Below are 26,687 nucleotides of genomic sequence, written 5' to 3'. Positions count from 1 at the left end.
TTATTGACGTGTAAAATTACCATGTCAGCAAATTTCTGACGTGCCAATTTTACACATCAAAAATTACTGACATGTTAAACTACCACGTTAGAAATTATTGACGTGGCAATTAAACATGTCACTAATTACTGACGTATTAAACTATCACGTCACAAATTATTGACGTGGCAATTAAACACGTCAGTAATTTTTGATGTGTAAAATTGCCACGTCAAAAATTTATGACGTGGTAATTTTACACGTCAATATTTATTGAAGTGTGAAAATTTAACACGTCAGTAAAATATATAATTTTCAAAGTTTTAAAATCCTAAAAAATTTATTGACGTGGCAATGTCTAACAGGTCAGAATTTATTGACGTGTGGATATTGGCAGGTCACTAATTACTGACATGCCAACTTTGCCACGTCAGAAAAATATTTACTGATAGTAATTAGTGACGTGGCAAAAATTCGTGTACTGTAGCCACATCAGAAATTGATAGTTTTTTTGTAGTGCCATTTCATTTGAAATGGAGATGAAATGGAAGGTATCTAGTTAGTGTATTTTAAAAGGAAAAATTGTCCAAATAATTAAAATGACAATTTTACCCCTCTATTCTTCTCGACCCAAACAAGACACCAGGAATTAAACGTCAAAAAAGTCTTATTGGCATTTATTTTGTACTTTTTGTCGTTAAAAAAAGGCTTAAAAGGTGCTTCTTCTTTTTTTTTCGACATTCGAGTATCCCAACCCAAACGAGACACCAAGAATTAAAGGTCAAGAAAGTTTTCTTGGCATTTAATTTACGCTTCCTACGAATAAAAAACGCTCGAAAGTTTTTTTTTCTTCTTCTTTTTTTTTCCGACATTGGGTACCCTGACCCAAACGAGATGTCAAGAATTAAAGGTTAAGAAAGTTTTCTTCGCATTTAATTCGTGCTTAAAAAACTGAAGAGGATCATAGTTCGTTAAAAAAAAGCTTGGAATGAGTTTTTTTTTTTTTTTTTTCTTAATTTATTTTTTGTTATAGGGTGCCCTAAGCCTACATTTAGCAAAATAAATGGTGTGAGAAGTCTTGCATACTAGTTGAATAATGCTACACTTACTCTCACTTCTTTACATAATTTTTCCACACCTATAGGTATTGAAAAATTATATAAAAAAGTAAGAGTAAATGTAGCATTATTCTTGTGGTAATGGTCTCTTTTTTTTTAAAAAAAAAAAAATGGAAATATTAAATTTCAATGATAAGATATGAAGAGTATAAAGGTCTTACAATACATAGCACAAAGCTCTTACATTACAGAGCGTAACCTCTGATAAAACATAGCCAGATGCTTTGAAGTTACAAAGTTATGGATTCAATCAAAAATTTTTACAATCAAGTATTATCTATGCCTTATGCTTCCGCTAACAAATGCAGTTATGAATCACATCTGCAGCATATCTGCTATGAGCAAACTTGACCTAAGACATAGTTTGCACTTATTTCGGCCGTGAGAGATAATCTTCCACACCGATCTACTCCTCCTCGACCCAAAAGGCCAAGAGAGAACTCATGTCATCGACCCAAAGGCCAAGACGAAAAAAACTAAAAAAATCAAAGCTAAAAACTAAAAAACAATAAAAACTCCAAACACAGCAGCAGTGGAGGAGCGCGACATCGTAGACATTCTGAAAAGACACGCCTTGGCTGGTGAAGACGAGTAAATCTGAGTTTGAAAACCTAGATCAAGATCTAGATCTATAAACTATATCTAAACCAAAACCACCAGAAACGGGAGCCAAAAGATACTACAGCGAAGACACTGGCCACTGCTACCGGGAGAGGAGGGAAGAACGCCTCCTCTATGATTTCTTTTTTTTTTTTGGGAAACTTCACTTTGACCCCCTGAACTTCCATCCGATTTTACAAATCCGACTTGAACTTCTAAATCTCTCATTTTGGACAACTGAACTTTCAATTACTCTTAATTAGAACCTTTTTGTTAATTTTAGCAGTTAAAAATACAAAAAAAGACCAAAATGTCCTTGATTTTCATTTTTTTAAAAAAATAAAAAAACGTTTTGGAAGTTGAAATTTTATACAAAAGTTAGGGGTATAAACGTCATGTAACGTTTAAAATCTGACGGAGGGGTCCACATTGAGAGTAATTGAAAGTTCAGGGATCCAAAATGAGAGATTTGGAAGTTCAGGGAGGTTTGTAAAATTGAGTGAAAGTTCATATGGCCAAAGTGAAGTTTTCCCCCCCTTTTTTTATAGTGTTACTTGGAGAAAAAGAAAAAGAAAAAAAAAATTCTAAAGAGAAGACAGAGCCTTCCTCTCTCCGATCAAAAAGCATGTTGTAATGGTCTATTAACTAGAAAAATCAGCATCAAAAGAAAATTGGAGTCGGTGGCAGTTGGCAGTGGTGCAAGGCCAAAAATAATTTGGGTTGAAAATTGGTCAACCGTGAGGCCATAATAAACTTGAGTCATCAAACAAGACCAATAAGGTCAAAAAGATTAGCTACTTGGCCAAATATAGCTAGACAACTTCGACTTTTTTTTCTTTTTTTTTTTCTCAACCAATTTTTTTTCTCCTTTATTTTTTATTTTTATTTTTGAATTAACTTTCCTAGAAAAACAAAGAACAAAAGATACACGAACAAACAACTGATAACAACTCTTACAAAAAAAAAAAAAAAAAAAAGGAAAAAGCTTATAACGACGATGCAAATTCGTGCCATGTGAATTGGAGTTATTTTCTCTGTGGTGTTCGATGACTTTGTGCCACAGACAACAGCGAGGGCGTTGTTTGGTAACTAATGTTGCCAAACATAACGCAACGTTGCACTATTTGTTGTCAAAGGCAAAGCATGGGTTGGCGAAACGTTGCACTATTTGCTGTCAAAGGCAAAGCATGAGTTGGCTCAAAGGCAAAGCATGGGTTGGCGAGATGCATTCGATACGGAACCTTGACATAAATGGTTGCAGGGAAGAAAAAAAAAACAAAGCCGCGTTTAAAGAAAAGAGACAAATAAAATTACTATATTGTCCCTAAACACGGTGGGTTCAACTTTTTTCCTCTGTTCACTTTCACACAAGCATTTTGATAATTTCGTACCTGAGGGCTTATGTGTGTTTTTACACGTATTGGCTCGTCCAAAGACTCGTCTTTTTCCCAGTCAATTGCCCCGTAGAGCCTTAGGTTTGGCAATGTAGTTTGCAAAATGGGATGGCTGTAGTTTGGCAGTGTAGCGTGCCATGTGAATTGAGTAATGACGTTTGTTGACTGAGTGCCACCGACAACAACGACAACACTGGCTTGTATAGCTTTAATGGTGCAGGTTTGCTAACAGCGTTCTTGTCGGCAACATGTAGTTCTTGTTTCCAATGCTGTGTATAACACTGAAGCTTCACGGAAAATTCCCTTTTGTTTTTTGGGGGGGGGGGGGGAATACAACCACCCCATTTTGCAAGTTCTTCGCGAAAAATTTCTTTTTTAAAAAAAAAAATTTTTTAGTTCTTAGGGTGATACAGTCATCCTATTTTGCAAGTTGGGTTGATCGGTTCAACTCAAGCTACCCTTAACTAAAATGGGGTGGCTATGGTTAAGATGGGGTGGGCACCCCATTGATTTTTTATTTTTTAATAATAAATAATATTTTATTATTTTTTTTATTAGTAAGATACATACGTATTTTATTTGTGACTTTAGGATGAATTTCTTTTAATTTTTTAGAAGAAATTTTAGCTATTAACTAAATATTTTCTAGTCCAAAATATACTAGAGAGGATCTGGATCCACGCTTGAAGTGGTGTATAATAAATGAACCATTCAACATTAATTTTCTTTTAAAACTATAATTGTCTATGGCGGATCTGGCTTAGCTGCGGTAGTTCAAAACTATTGCACCATGCGGTAGCCCAAAACGACCCAGTTTGGGGTCGTTTAGGGCAATAAAAAAATAATTTTTTAAAAGAAATAATATAAAATTAATTTAATATTAAAAAAATCAATAATTTAAAAAATAAAAATATTAAAAAACTAAAAAACTCCACTGCACATCATCTTCATCTTCTTGTTGCTCCTTTTCTTCTTCTCCGGCTCGTTCATTTCTTTTCTTATTTTCTTCTTCTTCTTCATCTCTCCCCCAGCTTGCACACCGTTTTATTTTTTTTTCACTACCATTGACCTTTTTTTAAGGCAAGCATATTTTTCCATGCTTCATCCATGGAAATGACAAAAGCATATAAAATTAATTTTTATATAAAACAGCCACGGATGGACCATTTTTTTGTTTTTAAATCCTTAAAGGAAAAAGTGTGAGAGTTGGGGGAGATGAAGAAGAAGAGGAGGAGGTGAAGATGGACAAGTTTTTTGCTATGATTCGAAGCTCTAGGGAAAGTTTTTTGCTCTGATACAAAAGCATATAAAACTACCCCAGGTCAATTATCCAGAAATCAAACAACAGCATGACCCAATAAAACTTCAATCTTTCCAAAACCGACATTTTCTTTCCATTCCCCAACATTTTCTCAGCAACCAAACAGAATACCCACAAACTCAAGTTAAATCCAGAAAATCAATAGAAAAGAAACCCCCAAATTCAATACCCATATGAAATAGGACCTAGAATTTTGAGCTTTGAGTTTAGAGGCCTCTGGGCTCTGGCAATGGTTCTCCGAATCACCGGAGCACGCCTGCACTGCCCACAGCGCCACCTCTTCCTCTCTCTCTCTCTCCGCCTCCTTCTCTCTCCCTGAAATCTGTTTCTGGTTCCGTGGTTCGCCCTTCTTTTTTCTTTTTCTTTTTCTTTTTTAGTTTTTTAATTATTATTGTTTTATCATTTTTTAAATTTTAATGATTTTTATATTATTTGTATTTTAAACCTAATTTTTTAAAGTGGAAAACGATACCGTTTAGTGGAAAATGGTACCGTTTTTCTCTAACCGCAGGCATGCAGTAGTTTTCACTACCGCATGCAAGCCTGATCTGTCTATGGCTATTCAAAATATTAATGAACTCATAAGCATAATTGATTCGAAATAATGAAGGTTTAATCAATAAATTATGATATCTCACTCTTCACAAGGAATGTGGTAGTTCAATGAAAAAGCAGAGGTTGGAAAAATTGTTAGATATTGACAAGGAGAAAACATTCAATCCCTTTCCCTGTTCCTTATAACTTTTTTTTATCAAAAAAATTAAAAATTAAAAATTAAAAGGGTAGGATGAGGAGACCAAACATTGAATGTTTGACGAAACAATGAAATCTTTGATGACTGCCTAAATGCACGAGAAACCCAAAACGACCTCTAAAACCCATTTTCCAACTTAACCAAGACTCTTAACAACGCTAAAAAGACACAACAAAACCATAATTACGTGACATAACATTGAACATATGAACAAGTTTATTACTTTTTGAAAGCTTAGCTAACCCGTGCATGATTATTGAAAAATCCTAATGTAATATACTTGGATGTCTTTAAAACCCACATGCTATTTGTTAAACAACAAAAGCAGTAGATTAAAACCAATTAAGGAAAACATGCATACTAATAACAGATTGAGGTTTAGGGGTTACCTCCCCTTAAGAATGAAGCCTCACAAAAACCACATTTTCTCTCTCTAGGACCTCTATCTCCTCTAGGGTGGTTGGTGTGAAGGAATGACAAAATTGTATTGGAGATAAGCATGGCTTTATAAGGATCCTTGCATGTTCAAAGGGCCAAGGTGGCTAAAAATGTTTTCAGACAAGTTCAAATGTTTGGGAGACACTTCAAACATTCGAGGAAAGAAAATCTTGATCGATCGTTCAACCTTCGAAAGTGAAGAATTTGCAAAGTGTCAAAGGTTTTTTTTTTTTTTTTTTTTTGAAAATTTCAGTCCATAACATTTTCAAATGTCACTTAAAATAAGGGTTCAATTTTTAAATTGCGATGGTTGTAAAAATAAATTATTTTGATTTAAGAGGTATTACAAGGTTGGCCAACAAGTCAATCCTAGAGGTGACTAAGGGTGGTTCTCGGGTTAACCCCAAGCCCTCTAGGGGTGGCCGTGATCCACTTCTAGCAACTTGGGCTGCCCCCTTTTCATTTGGGTGACCGAACTACCCCTCATGGAATGGTTCAACCACCTTAAATTTTGTTTTCTTTTCTCTTTTAATTTAAATTTAGCATTAATAATTAAAAATAATAAATTTGGTTTTTCAATTGCCAAAGCGAGGGTATTTTCGAATGATTATGGCCAAATTTTGTTTCAGAATCCATTCTAACGGTCAAGACTAACAAGTGTGCATTTTTGCCACAAAAATGGTAGTTTAATATATCAAAGTTTTACGCCTGTCACTTTGTGGAGGCTTTTTGAAAGTGAGTTGTAGTCGAGGGGGCTTTTTTCCCCTATTTTTTAAAACACATCCAAACAAGTTCTAATATTTAGAGTAATGATATATACATTTCTCTATTATCCTCCTCTTATCCCTTCACAACTAATGTGATGTGGTCTCCATAATATTTTATGCATGAAGATTAATTTTTTTGGTTGAGAGACCACGCCATATCAGCTATAGGGATGAAGATGAAAGGGGGACAATAGTAGGAGTGTACAAGCAAACAGTTATTAACTGTCCAATAACTGCTAACCGCATTTGTTTACGGTTAGCGGTTTTAGAGGTAAGTGGAGACGCTTAATAACCGCTAATCGTCTACCCTTAAATATAATATATTATATTAAGTAGATATAAAAATAATAATATACCAAAAGATCGTTTTGGTGTTTGATGCCATTTTAAATAGGCTCTAAATAGTCCAAAAACCATTTAAAATAGGTCCTAAAAAGAAGCTCAAGGTGTGCCAAAACAAAAAAAAAAATAGGCACAAAAAGTCCAACCTTAAAAGCGGTTATGCAAGACAGTTTTGGGTATCAATAACCGCTAACCAACTATTATTTCAAAACTACTAACCACCTCAAACAATTGTAATTAGATACAATAACCCTTAACTGTAACCACTTGTACACCCTTAAATAATAAGGTGATGAATAGAAGTAGTCAATTTAAAGAAAATCAAATTTACAATTTTAATTTTCTAAACATTATAAGGAATCAAAACAAATGTAGTTGTAGAAATTCTTGACGTGATTATGTGGTTTGACCCTAGGCCTCCAATGAATAATTCTTTATTTAGGTTCACAATTGATTATAGTTTTTCTAGCATTCCAACATCTATTTTTAAATGTTTTAAGGTTTGATACAAGAAAATACTTGAAGTCCTTACATTGACAAGATGAAAAAGGTTTTCCCCTTTTCCCACTCTCCCGCTTTGAATAAAAAAATAAAATAAAATAAATCCAACAAGATGATAAGGTTTAAGAGTACAAGATCATTGCAAACTAAATTATTATCACATACACTAAGTTTACATACAATTATTTTGATTCTAGGATAACCTCCAACTCTAGGTTTTGACGTTTTGTAGGTATATGTGCATTATTTTTTACATGGCCAGTAGAGGCAAATGGATTAGGAGGCATAATTAATTTATCTCCTTCTCCTTCCAACATTTTAACCACATCTTTTATGAAAGGACGATCCACTGGGTGCCATTGGATGCACCAGAGTCCAACAATTGCAAGTTTCTTTGCGATTTTATCATCTTCATCATCCTCAACAAAGATTCTTATGTCTTCTTTTTGTTCCAGGATATTGTAAATCCATTCTGGAAAGTAGACTTGGCTAGTGTTTTCAATTGTAATGTCAACATTTTTCCTCCCTTTAGCTATTTCAAGTAATAATATTCCAAAACTATAAACATCTGCTTTAGAAGACACATTCCCAAAATTTCTAGAGAATACTTCGGGTGCAATGTAACCCATAGTCCCCCTGGCTGTAGTCATGGACACTGCACTATGATCCTTTGAACACAACTTTGCAAGACCAAAATCAGAAATTTTTGGATTGAAGTTCTGGTCTAGCAAAACATTGTGAGGTTTAATATCAAAATGGAGGATTCGTTGATCACATCCTTGGTGAAGATATTCGATTCCTTTTGCTACCCCAAGAGCAATATCTTGCATCTTATCCAAATTAAGAATACAATTCTTGGCATCCGTTGAAGATATGAACTTTTCTAGTGAATCATTTGATAAGAACTCATAAACTAGAGCTCGTCTAAATCCATCGGCGCAGAAGCCAACCAAGCGAACCACGTTAACATGATGGATTGTACCCATTGTTCCAACTTCGTTTATGAATTCTTCCCCATTTCCCTTGGAAGTGTTGAGGATCTTCACTGCAACATAGATTTCATGAGAAAGCTTTCCTTTGAATATTGTTCCATATGCTCCTTCACCTAACTTCTCAGAAAACTGATTTGTAATCTTTTTAATGTCGACATACGAGTATCTTGTGGGTTTGAAATTTCTATAGTCTTCTAAAAACTTCTCAATCTTCACTTGATGTTCTTTTTCTACTTTATCATAAGTATAGAAACGGTAGAGAGCAAAGACAGCAAGTAGTAATAGAAATGAACCTAAGGTGACACCTGTGTAATAAACATGTGTGACTCAATAGTATACATCTCCCAAATAAAAAGAATTTTGTATGACCAAGACAACTCACCCGTGATCGCTAACTTTGATAATGCACCTGTTAAAGATTTAACATAATTAGCTTCTCATTCTACATTTCCAAAAGAAAATATATCTTTCGCCTAAAATTTTCTTGCTAATAGCCAAGTTATATTGAATTTAGACCCCTTGAGGTCAAGAGGGCTAAAGGTACTGTGCAGTGATTTTGCCCGAGCTAACATAAGTTGATCAAACATTTTATTTTATTTTTGGGTGGAAATGAATGCACGTTGGCTTGAAAACTGTACATGAAGAAATTGAGTAGAAAGGTGGAAATTGGAGAGAAGACAATACCTTCGAGGAAGCATTCGGTTTCTAATGCAGTGCTATTATTCTTCAATCTGCATTTCATGCCTTTTGCTTCACAGTGTCCACATACTCGTCTGGGCCATTTCAGTTCAAGATTTTTCTCATCATCACCGAGCACTGTAGTACTTGGAATTGATCGAAGAGTATACATCTTTGTACAAGATGATAGGGGTAAGTCCATGAGGTCACCACGTTTATCGAAGGCATAAACCTGGTGTTTTTGGCTACTAAGACAACGGATAAACCTGAATTTTACTTCTCTTTGGGAACAATTGAAGAAGACAAAGTCTGTAAGGCCAGTTGAAGAAGATTCCCCTGAAGACAAAGTCTGGTCTTCAGGGGAATCTTCTTCGAATTGGAAAGGCGAGGAAGATAAATGGAGTCTCCTAAGCTGCTTTGGAATACAATGAGCTGGATCATATAATTGAAGTACATGAGATTTGTAGTCAATCCGTTTGACAAAAAGCTTGACTGAATTCCGCAGCTCAACCACTGTATCGTTTGTATCAGTGCAGGAGAGATTAAACCCCGGATACCCACAGTGCTCTGGCTGACTGTTAACCCGGAAGGGAAATCGGATGACTGGGCCACGAGCTCCACACGGCAATTCAGCACACCCATTACTTTGGCATTCTCCAAGGTCTATGATGAAAGCCACAAACAACAACAAGAAGTATGAGAACTCCATTTCTAAGCAAAATATCCAATCTCTCTGCTCTGGAATGCTTCCCAGAGATATATAGCTAGGCTTTCTCCAGTAAATTTCGGATGAACTTCTCTTGGACTTGGAGTCTTGCGTAAGAAATTTCATTTAAAGTATGTCCCTTTATGTCACATATATTATTGTAATTATAAAATTACGGTGTTCGATAATTTATTCCAATTAAAGCTTATCGTGTAAATCAAATATTCTAAATTAAATTACTTATTTAATTCTTGTGGAACAAGTATTTGATTCCAATCAAATATTCTGAATTAAAGCACTGATTTAATTCTTGTGGAACAAGTATTTGATTTCATTAAAGATTTTATTTTTGTGGAATCAATTAGCTGTATTGATTTGATTTTTATTCCTTGATGGGAGGAATAATTAAGGTAATAGCTCTAATTGAGGGTCCCTGACCTACCTATAAATAAGGCATGTGTATTCCATCAATTGGCACTCACTGGTAGGCATAGGTCAGAAGAACCTCTCAATATTTTTTGTTTTCCAGATGTTTCTATGAAGCTGTTCTTCAATTAGCTTGAGTAAAGCATAGCTAGAGGTATTTATATAATTATTCATTCCGCTGCTAAATTTTATTGTTAATTAGCATTTAATTATATATTGAATTCTTACATCTTGGACTTACGTAGTAATGGTGACTGTATGAACCGGCTGTGGTCCCAAATGTTTTTCAATATAAATCCCGCTGTGGTCCCGTTTGGCAACTGACGGAAGAGAGATTTCTTGGACGGTTACTGTAGCTGGTGGAAAAAGAGAAGCATAGTACAGCAGCGCCAGTCCTCACGGGATCGTGGACATGCAGGCTTGTCTATTTTGTTTTTTCCACACCATTTTCAAAAAGTATGGCTGCAATTATTTCTTTATTCAGAAGGGCAATTATTTCTTTCCCTCCCACAAATTATTTACAGGAAATCTTTTTCAAACGGGCCTCTCTGCTCTCTCACTCTCTCTATACTTGTATCTCCATCCATGGTAAGTGGAATACTCTTCCCTGCTGGACTCACGGTCGTAATTGTTGTTCTTGTCCTAGTCCATGAAGCTTGCAGTGGCAACGACAGTCATCATCACTCATGTCCTCCTTCTTCCTGCGGCAATATCCAGAATATAAGCTATCCGTTTCGATTGGAAGGCGATCCACCAATGTGCGGAGATCGAAGGTATAATCTGTCTTGTGAGAATAATCAAACAGTGTTATACTTATATGCTGGAAAATACTACGTACAGGAAATCAATTACACTGCCTGCACAATCCGAGCTGTAGACGCAAGTATTAAGAAGGACAATATCTCCTCCATCCCTCGCTATTTTGTAAACAACTACAATTTCAGTTCAGGGGATCCATATACCCTATCTTACCCACCTAACATAAAGGTCCTTTGTAATAGTACTGGTCAGTACGAGAAGGTAGGGCGCCTTTTGTACGATGGGACGACTATGTCACCGACGAGTTTGGTTTGGGTGAAGTGCGAAAAGCCAATGATTTCTTATCACTATTTGGATACGTCTAGTTGCTTGAGTAATGGAGTGAATTCTTCCAACTCTCCTCTATTCCATTCCAAGAGCTATCGATATGTTTTATTTTCCGACTATCTATTATCTCTAGACGATTTGGGGGACTCTTGCCAAATAGAGCAAATGTTTCCGACAGCGTGGCAAGTAGAGCAATACCCAATTACGTGTTCATACGTTTCCGATCAAGTGGCCTATGGTTTTAAGCTTTCATGGGTCCAAGGTTTGTGTGATAACTTTACAGGAGATCATATTTGCAAGCTCAAGCACCTGAATTTCCCTGTTCAGTGCGACCTTCCCAGTTCTGAACTGTTCGAGATACTTGGAAAAGGTAAGGTTTCTATCTCACAAAATTGTTTGAAGGATAATACGGAATGGCTCATTAACATACAACTGGATGAGTTGTGCCTGATGATGACACCAGTAGAGGAGTAATTAATGTAAGTGTAAAGTCCACATACCCCCCTCAAACTACTACCCAATTGACAATGTCCCCCATACTTTCAATTGCGACAATGTACTCACCAAACTACCAAAACATTATCAATATCTCTCCTAAAGCTAGCAAAAAGATCAAAATGCCCCTATATATTTATCAATATGACAAAAATACCCTTAAAATTAAAAAAAAAAATTAAAACGAAAATTTTAATTTTTTTAAACGAAAATATTTTAATTTTTTTTAAAAACGGAAATTTTTATTTAAAAATTATAAAAGAAAACATTCTTTAAAAAAAAAAACAAACGAAAAATTTTCAATTTTTATATATATATAAAAAAAATCGAAATTTTTTAATTTTTTTTTCTAATAAAAAGATTTTTATTTTTTTTTATTTTAGGTTTTTCCAGAAATTTTCATTTTTTTTTTTTAATTTTACTAAGGGTAGTTTCGTCAATAAGGGGGACATTGACAATATTTTGGTAGTTTGGGGGGTACATTGTCGCAATTTAAAGTTTGGAGAGACATTGTCAATTGTGTGGTAGTTTGAGGGGGGTATGTGGACTTTCCCCTTAATGTAACAACCCAAATTTTATAAAAGAAACATGAATAATAGTAGATTCTATTTCTTGTTAAGCATGGGCCAAGACAAAAGTTGTTTATGCGGCCCAGAGACTTTTGAAATTATTTAATCCACCTTTTCAATTAATTAATAAAATTTATCTATTTTATAGGTATTGGAGCTCTTTACAACATCTTAGTACCGCGGATTATACGTAAGATTCTGTATCTCTCATTTGTATTCTTTTAGCACGTTATTTTATAGGCTGTGAAGCATGAAAATAGTTTCAACGTGCAAACAAGATGAATATTAATGGCATTTACAAGAAAAAAGACAAGTAGTTATACATTGTAACTATATTTCCAACTAAAATAAAAATTAAAAATGCTTTTTTTTTTTCGAGTTTTCAATGCTGATGTTATTCTTTCTTTGCCAAAGCAGAAGACAAATTTGTTGGGCTTTCCGTAGATGATGGGGAAGGTAAGGTTTCTATCTCAAAAATTTGTATGTGAGTGGTGGGGTGAATGCCAATCAAAGACACTCGCAGCATAAATTTATCTATTCATATATGTGCAAATTAAATAGTCAAACTAGCACCAAAGCAACACACCAACTAACCAAACTAAAACCTCACTTACAAGCCTCGATCAATTGGCAAATTATTCATCTCAATCACACATTAGGAAGGAATGGAATCATGTATAAAATAAAAATGCATATTTTTTATTCCGAGTTTTAAAATGCTGATGTTATTCTTTCTTTACCAAAGCAGATGACGAATTTTTTGGGCTTTCCGGAGTAGACGATTATGGTAAGGTTTCTATCTCAAAAATTTGTATGTGAGCGGTGGGGTGAATGCCAATCAAAGACACACGCAGTATAAATTTATCTATTCATATATGTGTAAATTAAATAGTCAAACTAGCTCAACCCAACTTAAATCCCAAACATGTAAATATTCTAACGTTTATACTTATTTATTCTTTAAGCATGGCCAAGGGGAATGTTGTTTATGGAATTTTATTAGACCTTAAACTTTTCAAATTATTTAAGTCACTTTCTTCATTAAATAAGTAATTTATATTTTTCATATTTCTTGCAGTCCCAGACTCTTTGGCAAGACTAGTGATAATCATGATCACCTATGGCGGTAAGAACCTTTTATCTCACGTTTGATCTTCTTTAATTTTTCTTCCCTTTTTAATTAATTAGCCGATAATTTGTTCGACTATGAAATATGAAATATTTTGAAATGAAGGCAAGATGAAAATATTATTCACATGAAAAAGAAAACAAAAATTCTGATTAATTACGAGGATTTAGAAAGGCAGTGGGTTGAGCTGTAATAAATAAGTTGCTGGCATTAGGTCATCTACATTTTGTTTTCTTATAATTTATTTTGACAATGTTCTTTCATAGGACTATACCTTGCAGCAAGAGTTGTATTGTTGATTCCATGCGTGATTACATTTTTGATATATAAATGGCGTAGAAGGCATTTATCGATGTACGATGTTGTTGAAGAATTCTTGCAAAGCCACAATAACCTCATGCCAATAAGGTACTCTTATTTTGAAATTAGGAAGATGACCAAAAATTTCAAGGACAAACTAGGCGAAGGAGGCTATGGCACTGTATTTAAAGGAACACTTCGAAGTGGCCAACTCGTAGCTATAAAGATGTTGGGTAAGTCCAAAGCTAATGGACAAGATTTTATCAATGAAGTTGCAACCATTGGAAGGATTCACCATGTTAATATAGTGCAACTCATTGGTTTTTGTGTTGAAGGATCAAAGCGAGCTCTAGTATATGAGTTCATGCCTAATGGCTCCCTGAATAAATACATATTTTCCCCAGAAGAAAGTACCCTCCTAAGCTATGACCAAATGTTTGATATAGCTCTAGGAGTGGCTCGTGGAATTAAATATCTACATCAAGGATGTGCCATGCAGATATTGCACTTTGATATCAAGCCTCACAACATTCTTCTTGATGAGAATTTTGCTCCCAAGGTTTCTGACTTTGGATTGGCAAAGCTATATCAAGTAGATGATAGCATTGTCTCTTTGACTGCTGCAAGAGGAACGTTAGGATACATGGCTCCTGAGTTGTTCTACAAAAACATTGGAGGCATTTCATACAAAGCCGATGTTTATAGTTTTGGAATGTTATTGATGGAAATGGCGGGTAGAAGAAGGAATGTGAATGCATTTGCAGACCATTCAAGCCAAATTTATTTTCCTACTTGGGTGTATGACCAATTGCACGACGGAAAGGACATAGAAATGGAAGATGTTACCGAAGAGGAAAAGAAAATAGTTAAGACGATGACCATGGTCGCCTTATGGTGTATACAAATGAAGCCTATTAATCGCCCTTCAATGAACAGGGTCATAGAAATGCTTGAAGAAGAAGTTGAAAGCTTACAAATGCCTTCCAAGCCTTTCTTATCATCAGTGGAGAGCCGCATGAGGGATGCTGGAGAGAATTCAAATCAAACTTGCTCATCAATTCAATCAGAAGAATCAACTCAAACAACTCAGTTTTAAATGCAAAATAAGTGATATGAGTCTCCCATTAAATAGGGGCAATTAGTGTTCTCATCTATATTTGATAGCACAAAGATGCTTGATGTTTATGTGTAGTACATAAGAGCAGCTCCTTTGATTTATGATAACTTGCCTTATTACATCATTTCTTTTCTTTGAAGTCTATCTTCTCATATTTAACCAATTAATTTTGTTTCAGTTTGAGAAGGTTTGGTGCTATTCTTCGTTCTCCATTAGTCATCCCCTGCTTTGTAAATTTGGCATATCACAATTCCTAAGTTTATGTTTTAAGCATGGAAGAGAACGAGTTAATCAAGCAGCTGTGTTTTCAAAGCTTTGGAAGTATAGAATGTTTAAACAATGATTAAATAAATGTTTGAAGTCGCCCTAGAAAGCTTTGGATTTGATGTATGTGTTGGGTGTGCATTGATTATTGATTAATATGCTTGTGAAAATCCTTAAATTTTAGAATTTTTTTTTTTGTTGACATGTCCGCACAAAAGAGGGAGGGAGATTCGAACTAGTGACCTCCTCTTCATTAGGCGTGATCTAGCCGATTGAGCTACTTCTTGAGGACTAAATTTTAGCATATAAGATGTTTGAGAAAACACCTAAGAAAGAATGAGGTTACTTGGACTTTGATGAGAACTTAGTTCATGCAATTGGGGGTACCCAAGAAAGGCAATAGATTTGCATTTGGATACTATTTTGAGTGGTTAGGTACCATCTTAATTGGTTTACTCTTAAGTGCATTTTTTTTCAGCTTGGGTGGAGTTAGAATTGTTGTCCCTTGGGCAACAAATGCTTTCTTGGGTTACGCTACTTTAATGCTTGTGTGTGTGTTGAATAAATTTGTTGATGATTCAAGGAATATGTTGAAAACTTGATGATGATTCAAGGAATAAATTTGCTCAATCGGATGGTAGATCAAAATTTCATGTCTAGATATGTATCAGAGCATATGTTGAAAGTGAAGGGAATTATAAGGAAGTTTGTAACTTCTCTGGCTTTTCAAATAAAGTTAAAACTGGCTTTTTAAAAACAATGAATCAAACACGAGATTTTCTGGAAATATCAGATGACAAAGCACTCCTCCAATCTGAAACCTCCTTGGGAAACTCAAAGATCTAGAAATCAGGATTCTGCTAGGCATCCGTTTACCTCGTCCAGAAATATTTGGCCTAATCCTTTTCCAACCATTTCCATGATGATGCAGCCACCAAAGCCTGCTGGGAGTATGACCCAGTTTAGGCACTTCTCTAGCCCTGAAATGTTGAAATCAAATTCTACAAGAGGTTGGTTGGAGGGAGGTCTCCGGAAGGAAATAATGCAGTGGATGCTACAAAACTAATAGAGAAAGCCCTTTTGGTGTTTCTCAGGAGAAGGAAGACTTTTGAAATTCAACAATGGAAGACACGGTTTCTGAGTTGGTGATTGAAAGGACACAATGTAATGAGAAACTGATGTCTAGAACATTTTTATGGTTCGAATTCATTGCCTCATGAATATTTTAATTTTTTTTTTCCTGAATGTATCATTCTTTTCTGGATTCGGCTTAGGTGCGGTAGTGACACTACCGCACCATGCAGTAGTCCAAAACTGCACCGTTTGGTGCAGTTTTGAGAAGGAAAAATTCAAAACTGAACCAAACGGTTTAATTTTGGGCTGGGAAAAAATAGGTTTTTTAAAAAATATAACAAACAATTATATAAGAATTAAAAAAAATATAAAAAACTAATAATTAAAAATATTAAAACAATTAAAAAAGTTAAAAAAAAAAAAAAAAAAAACTAAAAACTAGAAAGAATTAAAAATAAAAACATCAGTTGATCATGATTATGTGAGAAAGTTGGAGGAGGATAATGGAAATCCACCCCCTTGGCCAAAATGGGGTGGTCCGGCCACCCCATTTTGGCCAAGGGGTGGCTCCACCCCTTTCATTTTTTATTTTTTTTTCTCTTCTATTTTTTTAATACTTTCAGTTTTTAAATATTTTTCTTTTTCTTTTTATTTTTCTTTAAAAGAACTATTTGTTTATTGCCCAAAACTGCACCAAACGGTGCAGTTTTGGACTACAGCATGGTGCGGTAGTTTTGAACTATCGCACCTAAGCCTTGCCCATTCTTTTGAGCCTCTTTATTTAAGAAGTTGCAGTTGCTCGAGATCAGAAATGACTTGTCATCATAATAAGAGAATTTTCTGGTGAATTTTGTTTGCTAATGAGTTATCATTGTTGGCAGCTAGCTGAACTTTTATCAAATCGCTTTGGTTAAAACTAATATAAATTCCATTGTCATAATCAATCAGAAGATGACACTTTTAATAAAATTATTAAATTATAAATATAAGAAAAAAGATTAAAAATAATAATTCCTTGGACCACCATTCAGCCTTGGCCTTTGTTGAATGTTTCCATCCCATCACAACAAAAGCCCACACATTCTTAATTATCCAAGGACTTAAAAAAAAGCCCTCATACGCATCTTCAATATGGGCAATTATTCCCATCAAATATTGAGATTGTGCCTTGGCAACAAGGGTCAAAAACACACTCAAAATGTTAGTTGCTCTGATAATAATTGAAGGGATCATATTCAAACCCCAACGCACCACACAAGCAATAATGAAATACGATAAAATAAAATGTTGTAGTGAAAGGAAAACTACAAGGATACCGATAATCACCCAAACAATCAACACCATATTTTGGATGACGAAATGAAAAAGCTTTGAACCCCTCAATAGTAAAACCACTCAAAGGCAGTTAAACCCAAAAAATCAAGCACTATAAAAAATTCAACTACATGCATAGTAAAACATACAACTCTTGTAGTCTATTAAGACTTCTATGCACAAACAAACTCTTTGCTTACCTTTTTGCCTCAGCTCCTCACTGGCCAAATCTATACATAAGTTCCTTACCAACCCACTGGTACACTTCAATGGTTGAAAGATATGATAAAGGTTTGTGGTTTGAAACAAAATTCCAAGAGAGATAAAGCAACAAAAGCTTTCAACAATAGCTCTCCTAGCACACAACAAAGGTGAAGCTAAACAACATTACAAAACGTTCTGGGGGCTTAGACTTGGTCTATAGTAGACTATCATCATCCGTATAAAGATAAATGATAGAAAACCCTGTGAAAAATGCTTCAACATTGTGTAGAAAATCGTTCAGTGTCAGGATGTGTAAATGCACGGTCAGGACACCTTCAGGATTTCTTCATAAAAAACCATTAAAATAGAGAGGTATCAGGATAGCTTGCTAACGAGTCGCTCGGCGGGTAGGCTCTATAATTAATCTTCCACGAGTAGCGTCATGACATTTTTCTGATGCTAGTTCTAAAAGTGCTCTCAGCTAGGCTCTGAAAATCTCCTTTTACAAGCAGCGTCAAGATGCCCCTATAATTTCTTCATAAAAACCCGTAAAAATAGAGCAACGTCAGGACAATCTGCTGACAACAGTCTCGGGTGGGCTCTAGAATTCATCTTCCACGAGTAGTGTTATGACATTCTTCTGACGGACCTTTTAAGGATGCAATCAGGTAGGCTCTAAAATTTTCCTTTTGCAAGCAGCGTCGAGATGTTTTTCTGACAATCTTCTAGGGTAGGCAGAAGTTCTATTATCACACACCATGTGAGGACGATATCTGACAGTGTTTCTGACAATAGTTTAAAAACTTTAATTCTAAGCCTAACTTTTTACACCAAAACATTTAGGCGATAAAAAAATTTATAACCCTTGTTTGATTTCCGAAATGGGCCAATATCTAAGACCTAACACACATTAACATGGTGGATCCTACCCATTATTCACACTTCATTTATGAATTCTTACTATTTCCCTTGTAGCGCTTAGGATCTTCATTCCAACATGAATTTTATTGAAATTATTTTCTTTTAAATACCGTTCCATAAACTCCTTGGCCTAACTTCTCAATAAATTAATTCATAATCATTTTTAATATCGGCATACGAGTATCTTGTGGACTTAAAATTTTTGTGATACTCTAAAAACTTTTCTATCTTTTCTTGGTTTTTTGGGGGGGAAAGTTTATATACCTCTTCAAACTACCACCCCATTGATAATGTCCTCCCAAAATTTTAATTGAGGCAATGTCTCCGGCGTGTTTCCTACCATTGGTGCGTTTTCTTTTTGTTTTTATAGTGTGGGCCTAGGCCTACTTTTAGCAAAATAAATGGTGTGAAAAGTCTTGCTCAGTAGTTTATTCATTTTTAAGCTTTTGTTAAAAGTGCGTTTTGGTTATTTTTAGGCTTTTTGGACCCTTAAAAGTGTTTTCAATTTTTTTTACCAAACGGATACTTTTTTATTCAAACGGACTTTTTGAGTGTTAGCTTAACATTTTTCATTTTTTATAGCTTTTCATTTGGTGATTGCTTCTTGAGCACTTTTTTAAGTGTGTGGTGTGAGCATTGAGTTTTTCCTTGTGGAGTTATCTTTATGTCTACTCAAAATTGATGTGGCTTTTAAAATTATTATTGGATCAACATTTAAAAATAATCTATCACAAATTCAATAATAATTTTAAAAGTTATATCAATTTTGAATGACGAGAAAGGTGATGTCTATCATTACTTTTTGAGACAATATTATGTAGTTGTCTGTACATAATAAGAACTTAGATGGTCTGACCAACTCACAAAGAATAGACTAAAATACTTCTTTGAGAGTAGGTTATATAGGTTACATGGAAATTAAAACTAATTAAGAAATATTATTTTTAAGCATGTTAACCCATATATAAATAAATGAAACTATATTTAGTGTTTTTAAGAGTGTGGAACATCTTTAGTTAAGATAACTTTGTTTAGAAATTTGTATTTCTTCAATATGGGGATTTGACTGGCTTAGGCTGTGTGGATTCATTTTTTTGAACAACAATTCAGAAACTTTGTTGGGTCTACATTGAGATTTCAGAGTTGATAATGCGGGTAAAGAAAATGGGAATGAAGAACAAAATTATCTTGTATTTCTCAAATTAATTATGTGACACGCCAGGAAAGTCTAGTGTTAAATTCTAATGCCAGAAAGTTTTCTTGGTGTATAAAATATGCTCAAAAAAAAGTCCAAACTTTTCTAACTATATATAATATAGTTATATAGTTATACATGATATACGTATGTACACTGCATGCCAATTCCAATTGGTATATATATATATATATAATTAATTAATTAATTAGTTTGCACAAAATTTAACTTAAATTCATAAATTATGAATTACCATATTGTTTGTATAAAATTTAATTAATTATTAAATAAAATTATTCACCTCTCATTCTTTATTGACCTGTGAAATTTCACACGTCATAAAATATTTACGTGTGAAATTGACAGGTCAATAATTTGCTGACGTGGCAATTTCACACATCAAGAAATCTTGACCTGTGAAATTGCGAGGTTAGGAAATTTTGGCCTGGTGAAAATTTTTATTGACGTGTAAAATTACCATGTCAGCAAATTTCTGACGTGCCAATTTTACACGTCAAAAATTACTGACATGTTAAACTACCACGTTAGAAATTATTGATGTGGCAATTAAACACGTCACTAATTACTGACGTATTAAACTATCACGTCAAAAATTATTGGCGTGGCAATTAAACACGTCAGTAATTTTTGATGTGTAAAATTGCCACGTCAAAAATTTCTGACGTGGTAATTTTACACGTCAATATTTATTGAAGTGTGAAAATTTAACACGTCAGTAAAATATATAATTTTCAAAGTTTTAAAATCCTAAAAAATTTATTGACGTGGCAATGTCTAACAGGTCAGAATTTATTGACGTGTGGATATTGGCAGGTCACTAATTACTGACATGCCAACTTTGCCACGTCAGAAAAATATTTACTGACAGTAATTAGTGACGTGGCAAAAATTCGTGTACTGTAGCCACATCAGAAATTGATAGTTTTTTTGTAGTGCCATTTCATTTGAAATGGAGATGAAATGGAAGGTATCTAGTTAGTGTATTTTAAAAGGGAAAATTGTCCAAATAATTAAAATGACAATTTTACCCCTCTATTCTTCTCGACCCAAACAAGACACCAGGAATTAAACGTCAAGAAAGTCTTATTGGCATTTATTTTGTACTTTTTGTCGTTAAAAAAAGGCTTAAAAGGTGCTTCTTCTTTTTTTTTCGACATTCGAGTATCCCAACCCAAACGAGACACCAAGAATTAAAGGTCAAGAAAGTTTTCTTGGCATTTAATTTACGCTTCCTACGAATAAAAAACGCTCGAAAGTTTTTTTTTCTTCTTCTTTTTTTTTCCGACATTGGGTACCCTGACCCAAACGAGATGTCAAGAATTAAAGGTTAAGAAAGTTTTCTTCGCATTTAATTCGTGCTTAAAAAACTGAAGAGGATCATAGTTCGTTAAAAAAAAAGCTTGGAATGAGTTTTTTTTTTTTTTCTTAATTTATTTATTGTTATAGGGTGCCCTAAGCCTACATTTAACAAAATAAATGGTGTGAGAAGTCTTGCATACTAGTTGAATAATGCTACACTTACTCTCACTTCTTTACATAATTTTTCCACACCTATAGGTATTGAAAAATTATATAAAAAAGTAAGAGTAAATGTAGCATTATTCTTGTAGTAATGGTCTCTTTTTTTTTTTTTCTTTAAAAACGGAAATATTAAATTTCAATGATAAGATATGAAGAGTATAAAGGTCTTACAATACATAGCACAAAGCTCTTACATTACAGAGCGTAACCTCTGATAAAACATAGCCAGATGCTATGAAGTTACAAAGTCATGGATTCAATCAAAATTTTTTACAATCAAGTATTATCTATGCCTTATGCTTCCGCTAACAAATGCAGTTATGAATCACATCTGCAGCATATCTGCTATGAGCAAACTTGATCTAGGACATAGTTTGCACCTATTTCGGCCGTGAGAGATAATCTTCCACACCAATCTACTCCTCCTCGACCCAAAAGGCCAGGAGAGAACTCATGTCATCGACCCAAAGGCCAAGACGAAAAAAACTAAAAAAATCAAAGCTAAAAACTAAAAAACAATAAAAACCCCAAACACAGCAGCAGTGGAGGAACGCGACATCGTAGACATTCTGAAAAGACACGCCTTGGCTGGTGAAGACGAGTAAATCTGAGTTTGAAAACCTAGATCAAGATCTAGATCTATAAACTATATCTAAACCAAAACCACCAGAAACGGGAGCCAAAAGATACTACAGCGAAGACACTGGCCACTGCTACCGGGGGAGGAGGGAAGAACGCCTCCTCTATGATTTCTTTTTTTTTTTTGGGAAACTTCACTTTGGCCTCCTGAACTTCCATCCGATTTTACAAATCCCCCTTGAACTTCTAAATCTCTCATTTTGGACACCTGAACTTTCAATTACTCTTAATTAGAACCTTTTTGTTAATTTTAGCAGTTAAAAATACAAAAAAAGACCAAAATGTCCTTGATTTTCATTTTTTTAAAAAAATAAAAAAACGTTTTGGAAGTTGAAATTTTATACAAAAGTTAGGGGTATAAACGTCATGTAACGTTTAAAATCTGACGGAAGGGTCCACATTGAGAGTAATTGAAAGTTCAGGGATCCAAAATGAGAGATTTGGAAGTTCAGGGAGGTTTGTAAAATTGAGTGAAAGTTCATATGGCCAAAGTGAAGTTTTCCCCCCCTTTTTTTATAGTGTTACTTGGAGAAAAAGAAAAAGAAAAAAAAAATTCTAAAGAGAAGACAGAGCCTTCCTCTCTCCGATCAAAAAGCATGTTGTAATGGTCTATTAACTAGAAAAATCAGCATCAAAAGAAAATTGGAGTCGGTGGCAGTTGGCAGTGGTGCAAGGCCAACTATAATTTGGGTTGAAAATTGGTCAACCGTGAGGCCATAATAAACTTGAGTCATCAAACAAGACCAATAAGGTCAAAAAGATTAGCTACTTGGCCAAATATAGCTAGACAACTTCGACTTTTTTTTCTTTTTTTTTTTTCTCAACCAATTTTTTTTCTCCTTTATTTTTTATTTTTATTTTTGAATTAACTTTCCTAGAAAAACAAAGAACAAAAGATACACGAACAAAAAACTGATAACAACTCTTACAAAAAAAAAAAAAAAAGGAAAAAACTTGTAACGACGATGCAAATTCGTGCCATGTGAATTGGAGTTATTTTCTCTGTGGTGTTCGATGACTTTGTGCCACAGACAACAGCGAGGGCGTTGTTTGGTAACTAATGTTGCCAAACATAACGCAACGTTGCACTATTTGCTGTCAAAGGCAAAGCATGGGTTGGCGAAACGTTGCACTATTTGCTGTCAAAGGCAAAGCATGAGTTGGCTCAAAGGCAAAGCATGGGTTGGCGAAACGCTGCACTGTTTGCTGTCAAAGGCAAAGCATGGGTTGGCGAGATGCATTCGATACGGAACCTTGACATAAATGGTTGCAGGGAAGAAAAAAAAAAACAAAGCCGCGTTTAAAGAAAAGAGACAAATAAAATTACTATATTGTCCCTAAACACGGTGGGTTCAACTTTTTTCCTCTGTTCACTTTCACACAAGCATTTTGATAATTTCGTACCTGAGGGCTTATGTGTGTTTTTACACGTATTGGCTCGTCCAAAGACTCGTCTTTTTCCCAGTCAATTGCCCCGTAGAGCCTTAGGTTTGGCAATGTAGTTTGCAAAATGGGATGGCTGTAGTTTGGCAATGTAGCGTGCCACGTGAATTGAGTAATGACGTTTGTTGACTGAGTGCCACCGACAACAACGATAACACTGGCTTGTATAGCTTTAATGGTGCAGGTTTGCTACAGCGTTCTTGTCGGCAACATGTAGTTCTTGTTTCCAATGCTGTGTATAACACTGAAGCTTCACGGAAAATTCCCTTCTTTTTTTTTTGGGGGGTAATACAACCACCCCATTTTGCAAGTTCTTCGCGAAAAATTCCCTATTTTTCTTTCTTCTTTTTTTTTTAAATTTTTTTTTTTAGTTCTTAGGGTAATACAGTCATCCTATTTTGCAAGTTGGGTTGATCAGTTCAACTCAAGCTACCCTTAACTAAAATGGGGTGGCTATGGCTAAGATGTGGTGGGCACCCCATTTATTTTTTCTTTTTTAATAATAAATAATATTTTATTATTTTTTTTATTAGTAAGATACATACGTATTTTATTTGTGACTTTAGGATGAATTTCTTTTAATTTTTTAGAAGAAATTTTAGCTATTAACTAAATATTTTCTAGTCCAAAATATACTAGAGAGGATCTGGATCCACACTTGAAGTGGTGTATAATAAATGAACCATTCAACATTAATTTTCTTTTAAAACTATAATTGTCTATGGCGGATCTGGCTTAGGTGCGGTAGTTCAAAACTACTACACCATGTGGTGGCCCAAAACGACCCAGTTTGGGGTCGTTTAGGGCAATAAAAAAATAATTTTTTTAAAAGAATAATATAAAATTAATTTAATATTAAAAAAATCAATAATTTAAAAAATAAAAATATTAAAAAACTAAAAAACTCCACTGCACATCATCTTCATCTTCTTGTTGCTCCTTTTCTTCTTCTCCGGCTCGTTCATTTCTTTTCTTATTTTCTTCTTCTTCTTCATCTCTCCCCCAGCTTGCACACCGTTTTATTTTTTTTCACTACCATTGACCGTTTTTTTAAGGCAAGCATATTTTTCCATGCTTCATCCATGGAAATGACAAAAGCATATAAAATTCATTTTTATATAAAAAAGCCACGGATGGACCATTTTTTTGTTTTTAAATCCTTAAAGGAAAAAGTGTGAGAGTTGGGGGAGATGAAGAAGAAGAAGAGGACGTGAAGATGGAGAAGTTTTTTGCTCTGATTCGAAGCTCTAGGGAAAGTTTTTTGCTCTGATACAAAAGCATATAAAACTACCCCAGATCAATTACCCAGAAATCAAACAAGAGCATGACACAATAAAACTTCAATCTTTCCAAAACCGACATTTTCTTTCCATCCCCCAACATTTTCTCAGCAACCAAACAAAATACCCACAAACTCAAGCTAAATCCAGAAAATCAATAGAAAAGAAACCCCCAAATTCAATACCCATATGAAATAGGACCTAGAATTTTGAGCTTTGAGTTTAGAGGCCTCTCGGCTCTGGCAATGGTTCTCCGAATCACCGGAGCACGCCTGCACTGCCCACAGCGCCACCTCTTCCTCTCTCTCTCTCTCTCCGCCTCCTTCTCTCTCCCTGAAATCTGTTTATGGTTTCGTGGTTCGCCCTTCTTTTTTCTTTTTCTTTTTTTTTTTTTTAGTTTTTTAATTATTATTGTTTTATCATTTTTTAAATTTTAATGATTTTTATATTATTTGTATTTTAAACCTAATTTTTTAAAGTGGAAAATAATACCGTTTAGTGGAAAATGGTACCCTTTTTCTCTAACCGCAGGCATGCAGTAGTTTTCACTACCGCATGCAAGCCTGATCCGTCTATGGCTATTCAAAATATTAATGAACTCATAAGCATAATTGATTCGAAATAATGAAGGTTTAATCAATAAATTATGATATCTCACTCTTCACAAGGAATGTGGTAGTTCAATGAAAAAGCAGAGGTTGGAAAAATTGTTAGATATTGACAAGGAGAAAACATTCAATCCCTTTCCCTGTTCCTTATAACTTTTTTTTATCAAAAATAAAATAAAAATTAAAAATTAAAAGGGTAGGATGAGGAGACCAAACATTGAATGTTTGACGAAACAATGAAATCTTTGATGACTGCCTAAATGCACGAGAAACCCAAAACGACCTCTAAAACCCATTTTCCAACTTAACCAAGACTCTTAACAACGCTAAAAAGACACAACAAACCATAATTACGTGACATAACATTGAACATATGAACAAGTTTATTACTTTTTGAAAGCTTAGCTAACCCGTGCATGATTATTGAAAAATCCTAATGTAATATACTTGGATGTCTTTAAAACCCACATGCTATTTGTTAAACAACAAAAGCAGTAGATTAAAACCAATTAAGGAAAACATGCATACTAATAACAGATTGAGGTTTAGGGGTTACCTCCCCTTAAGAATGAAGCCTCACAAAAACCACATTTTCTCTCTCTAGGACCTCTATCTCCTCGAGGGTGGTTGGTGTGAAGAAATGACAAAATTGTATTGGAGATAAGCATGGCTTTATAAGGATCCCTGCATGTTCAAAGGGCCAAGGTGGCTAAAAATGTTTTCAGACAAGTTCAAATGTTTGGGAGACACTTCAAACATTCGAGGAAAGAAAATCTTGATCGATCGTTCAACCTTCGAAAGTGAAGAATTTGCAAAGTGTCAAAGGTTTTTTTTTTTTTTTTTTTTTTTTGAAAATTTCAGTCCATAACATTTTCAAATGTCACTTAAAATAAGGGTTCAATTTTTAAATTGCGATGGTTGTAAAAATAAATTATTTTGATTTAAGAGGTATTACAAGGTTGGCCAACAAGTCAATCCTAGAGGTGACTAAGGGTGGTTCTCGGGTTAACCCCAAACCCTCTAGGGGTGGCCGTGATCCACTTCTAGCAACTTGGGCTGCCCCCTTTTCATTTGGGTGGCCGAACTACCCCTCATGGAATGGTTCAACCACCTCAAATTTTGTTTTCTTTTCTCTTTTAATTTAAATTTAGCATTAATAATTAAAAATAATAAATTTGGTTTTTCAATTGCCAAAGCGAGGGTATTTTCGAATGATTATGGCCAAATTTTGTTTCAGAATCCATTCTAACGGTCAAGACTAACAAGTGTGCATTTTTGCCACAAAAATGGTAGTTTAATATATCAAAGTTTTACGCCTGTCACTTTGTGGGGGCTTTTTGAAAGTGAGTTGTAGTCGAGGGGGCTTTTTTCCCCTATTTTTTAAAACACATCTAAACAAGTTCTAATATTTAGAGTAATGATATATACATTTCTCTATTATCCTCCTCTTATCCCTTCACAACTAATGTGATGTGGTCTCCATAATATTTT

The 26,687-nt window shown here is 34.5% G+C and overlaps 2 protein-coding genes across 3 annotated transcripts; one reads left to right on the top strand and one right to left on the bottom strand.

Moving 5' to 3' along the window:
* Nucleotides 1-7,396: 7,396 nt before the first annotated feature.
* On the bottom strand, nt 7,397-9,646 carry LOC132174106 (rust resistance kinase Lr10-like). Its single transcript, XM_059585807.2, has 3 exons — nt 8,891-9,646; nt 8,589-8,615; nt 7,397-8,511 (listed from the first exon to the last, which is right to left on the bottom strand). The coding sequence occupies exons 1-3, from the start codon at nt 9,591-9,593 to the stop codon at nt 7,397-7,399; spliced, it is 1,845 nt and encodes a 614-aa protein (XP_059441790.2). The 5' UTR covers nt 9,594-9,646.
* A 946-nt stretch (nt 9,647-10,592) lies between these two features.
* LOC148587000 (rust resistance kinase Lr10-like) lies at nt 10,593-14,836 on the top strand. 2 transcript variants are annotated; one of them, XM_088514191.1, is made up of 3 exons: nt 10,593-11,555; nt 12,335-12,356; nt 13,562-14,836. In XM_088514191.1, exons 1-3 carry the CDS (start codon nt 10,602-10,604, stop codon nt 14,689-14,691), a joined length of 2,106 nt encoding a protein of 701 aa, XP_088370317.1. In that variant the 5' UTR covers nt 10,593-10,601; the 3' UTR covers nt 14,692-14,836. The 2 variants fall into 2 exon arrangements, with proteins under 2 accessions (XP_088370317.1, XP_088370316.1); XM_088514190.1 differs by lacking the exons at nt 10,593-11,555; nt 12,335-12,356 and adding an exon at nt 13,250-13,292.
* The last annotated feature ends 11,851 nt before the right edge of the window (nt 14,837-26,687 follow it).

This window comes from Corylus avellana, chromosome 3, assembly GCF_965113065.1.
Source record: "Corylus avellana chromosome 3, dhCorAvel1.hap1.2, whole genome shotgun sequence".
NCBI lineage: Eukaryota > Viridiplantae > Streptophyta > Magnoliopsida > Fagales > Betulaceae > Corylus > Corylus avellana.
The sequence above is the reverse complement of the archived record's forward strand: the minus strand, read 5'-3'. Positions and strand labels throughout refer to the sequence as shown.